This window comes from Pseudophryne corroboree, unplaced genomic scaffold (assembly GCF_028390025.1).
Source record: "Pseudophryne corroboree isolate aPseCor3 unplaced genomic scaffold, aPseCor3.hap2 scaffold_831, whole genome shotgun sequence".
NCBI classification, from domain to species: domain Eukaryota; kingdom Metazoa; phylum Chordata; class Amphibia; order Anura; family Myobatrachidae; genus Pseudophryne; species Pseudophryne corroboree.
The window spans coordinates 264,618-268,142 of NW_026970410.1; the positions used below are offsets into that span (position 1 = coordinate 264,618).

A 3,525-nucleotide genomic window follows, 5' to 3' on the forward strand; every position below is an offset into this window, starting at 1 on the left:
ATGAAAATCTCCGAGCGAACAACTCGGAATGAGGGCCAATATCCATATATATTTATAAGTCTCACACTTTATTTTTAAGATCTGGTGATTTTTATTCTTACAAAATAAATGCAAAAATATAATGAATGTGATACTTTCCCGGTTTTTAATTTTTTTTTAAAGAATTCTTTATTTTGAGTGGTCAGCCAATTATACAGAAAGAAATAACTTCAAGGCTGCTTGATAAACAGATAAAAGCATACAAAATAATTGCAAAATAGCATGGTGTGACACTTTTCAATAACTAGAACTCATTTATATAATAACAAAAACTTTATTTACGTCTTAATTAATGGGATGGGTGAGCTTGAAGTGTTGAACACAAATTCTTGAAACGGGGTTTTGTGTGACTGAGATAAAGGCGAATGTCATCTTCAACAGCGAGACGGGATCTGTACCTATTTTTCAGTAATGTTAAAGCTGAAAATCCAGCTTCACAAAGGTAGGTAGATGTAAATGGCGTCAGCACCTTCAATGCAGCAGATGACAGGTCTGGGTATTCCTGTTGAACCGAGATCCAGAAGTTTGCAAGAGGTTGTTCAGAGTATCTCAGCTTCAGTGTCTCATCACAGGAGAGATCAATCAATTTTTCAGCCACTGAAAGTGGCAAACAAGCATTTGCAGTCGCTTCAGCACTGAAGGGATTCCTAATCCACGCTTCTGCTTTTCGATCCTTTTCAGGAAAGTACTGACGAAATTGCTGTTGAAGGCTCTCCAGATGGCTGATGATAACAGGTTTTAAATCATGTTTTGGAAGATCATTGTCATGCAAAAAATCATCCAACAAAGGAAATGCTTCAAAATTACCACTTTCCACACGAGTGTACCACAAGGACAGCTTCTTGATCCAACTTTCAATCTTGTCAGTGTATGAAAAAACTGTCATTTCTTGTCCTTGGAGGGAGGTATTTAGCACATTTAACCGGTCAAAAATGTCTGCTAGGTAAGCTAGCAGAGCAAGCCACTTGGCATCTAAAAATTTTTCAGCCAGCATGGAATCTCTGTCTGAAAGAAAAAAATGTACTTCGTCCCTAAGCTCAAATAAACGGTTGACCACCTTTCCCCGTGACAACCAGCGTACTTCTGTGTGGTAAAGTAACTGATGGTGCTCAGCTCCCATCTCCTCACACAAAACTCTGAATAGGCGTGCACTTGTTGCACTGCTCTTAATGACGTTTACTGTGCGTACAGCTTCATCAAGAACTTGTTTTAGAATAGGTGGCATTTTTTTTGCAACAAGGGCTTGCCTATGTATAATGCAGTGAGTCCAGACTGCTTGTGGTGCAACAGCTTGCACTCTGGTCACTAGCCCGCTGTTTTTTCCAGTCATTGCCCGAGCACCGTCACTGCAAATTCCTACACAGCGCAGCCATTCCAATCCAGAGTCAGTGACAAAAGTATCCAGGAGCGAAAAAAGCTGTTCCCCAGTAGCACGTTGCGGTAGCGGCTGGCAGAAAAAAAATTCCTCATGTAGATTTTCATTATTCTCAAATTTTATGTAGGTCAGCATCTGAGCAGACCCCGACACATCTGTCGTTTCATCAATCTGAATGGCAAAAAAAGCACTTTGCTTAACCATGTTGGTGACTTGCTCTGTCACGTCTCTTGCCATACTATGAATTCGCCTAGCTATAGTGTCATTAGACAGGGGGATCAAATCAAGCTGAGTAGCAGCATTTTCCCCAAGCATAATACAAACCATTTCTTTGGCACAAGGTAGAAAAAAGCTTTCTCCAATGTTGTGGGGTTTACCTGTTTTGGCTATCCAGTATGACACCACAAATGAGGCCTCAAGTGCTTTCTCATTAACTGTAACTGCACCTTTTAGTACGGTTTTTTGGCCGCGTAGTTCCCTCAATTTTCGTTTAAAATAATCAAGCGGTTTGGTTTGAAGAGAACTGTGCTTTGTCTGTAGGTGCCTGATCATTTTTGATGGTTTTAAGCTCTCTTTAGCAAGAACTTCACCACACACCACACACTGTGGACGTGGTGCTTCCTCTGAGCCAGCCCACGTAAAGCCATATTCCAAATATTTTGGATCATATTTCCGGTTTCTTGGCTTTTTATTGTTACTTGAATCTTCACTGGCAATACATCTTTTGCTGCAACTGGCAACAGACTTTCCATCATTGCTCTGCTTTCTGACACTCTTTTGAAGAAAACGGTCCATTTCATTCAGTGATGTGCAACTGGTAGAGAAAAAACTGGATTTAATGCTCTTTATTCCACTGGTTCTTTTTTATGCCATTTCAACCCCCTCCCCATCGTCTTCCTTATATATTCTTATGTCATAAAAATATATAGGGAGGATGATGGGCAAGGGGGAGGGAAGGGGGGAGACGGTTTGATGAGGCATAAAATGTATGCACTTCATCTTCCTTATACAAGGGTGCGTCAATAAATAAGGTAACCTCTCATTGCATATATTCAACTTGTACATCTATCCCAGCATGGTTGAAGCGCCTGAAGCCAAACATGGCAGCTTCCTGAACTTCACTGTCATTTGCGAATAGCCTTCCACCCAGGTGCTTCAATTGTCCAAAGAGATGGGAATCACTCTGTGACAGGTCAGGGCTGTAGGGAGGTCCAGCACCTCCCAAGGATAGCGCTTTAACAACTCACACATGCATTATCAAATGTAGCATGAAACCCAAACCTGTTTCTGTGACATGACGTTATCACCGTACACCTCAACAAGTTGGCGATTAATTTCAGCTGCTGATGTGCCTTTGGACTCTGATCACACTACGCACTTCAATGTTTGACCATATTTCCATCAGCCCCGCTATCTTACAACTGATATTTTGTTGTGGATGTGGGGAGGATCAGTGTATATTTGTTGTGGATGTGGGGAGGATCAGTGTATATTTGTTGTGGATGTGGGGAGGATCAGTGTATATTTGTTGTGGATGTGGGGAGGATTAGTGTATATTTGTTGTGGGATGTGGGGAGGATCAGTGTATATTTGTTGTGGATGTGGGGAGGATCAGTGTATATTTGTTGTGGATGTGGGGAGGATTAGTGTATATTTGTTGTGGGATGTGGGGAGGATCAGTGTATATTTGATGTGGGGAGGGTCAGTGTGGTATTTGTTGTGGCATGGGGAGATCAAAGCTGCATTTGGTGGTCTGAGTGGTTTGTGCCTGCCTCTCTTCCCATCTTCTTTCAGTGCCAGCCTTTCTGCCTATCCTCTGTGCCAGCCTCTCTTTCTTTCCTCTGCACTAGCCTCTTCCCTTCCTCTGTGCCCATCCTCTCTGCACAAGTCTCTCGCCCCTTCCTCTCCGCACCGGCCTTACATATGATTGGTCTTGTTAAATTACTTATTGAACTACCTTGTATATTTTTATGGCATACAAATTTATAAGGAAGATGATGGGCAAGGGATTGGAGAGGTGGCAAAAAATGTATGCACATGACCCCTCATCTTCCTTATTTATCTTTATGCCCATTGTCTTTCTTATAAATTTGTATGACAAAAATATATAG

At 41.7% G+C, this 3,525-nt stretch overlaps 1 protein-coding gene across 1 annotated transcript; it reads right to left on the reverse strand.

The window, feature by feature from the left end:
* Positions 1-328: 328 nt before the first annotated feature.
* LOC135042629 (zinc finger BED domain-containing protein 5-like) lies at positions 329-2,209 on the reverse strand. Its single transcript, XM_063955036.1, has one exon. It carries the CDS (start codon positions 2,207-2,209, stop codon positions 329-331), a length of 1,881 nt encoding a protein of 626 aa, XP_063811106.1.
* Positions 2,210-3,525: the final 1,316 nt, after the last annotated feature.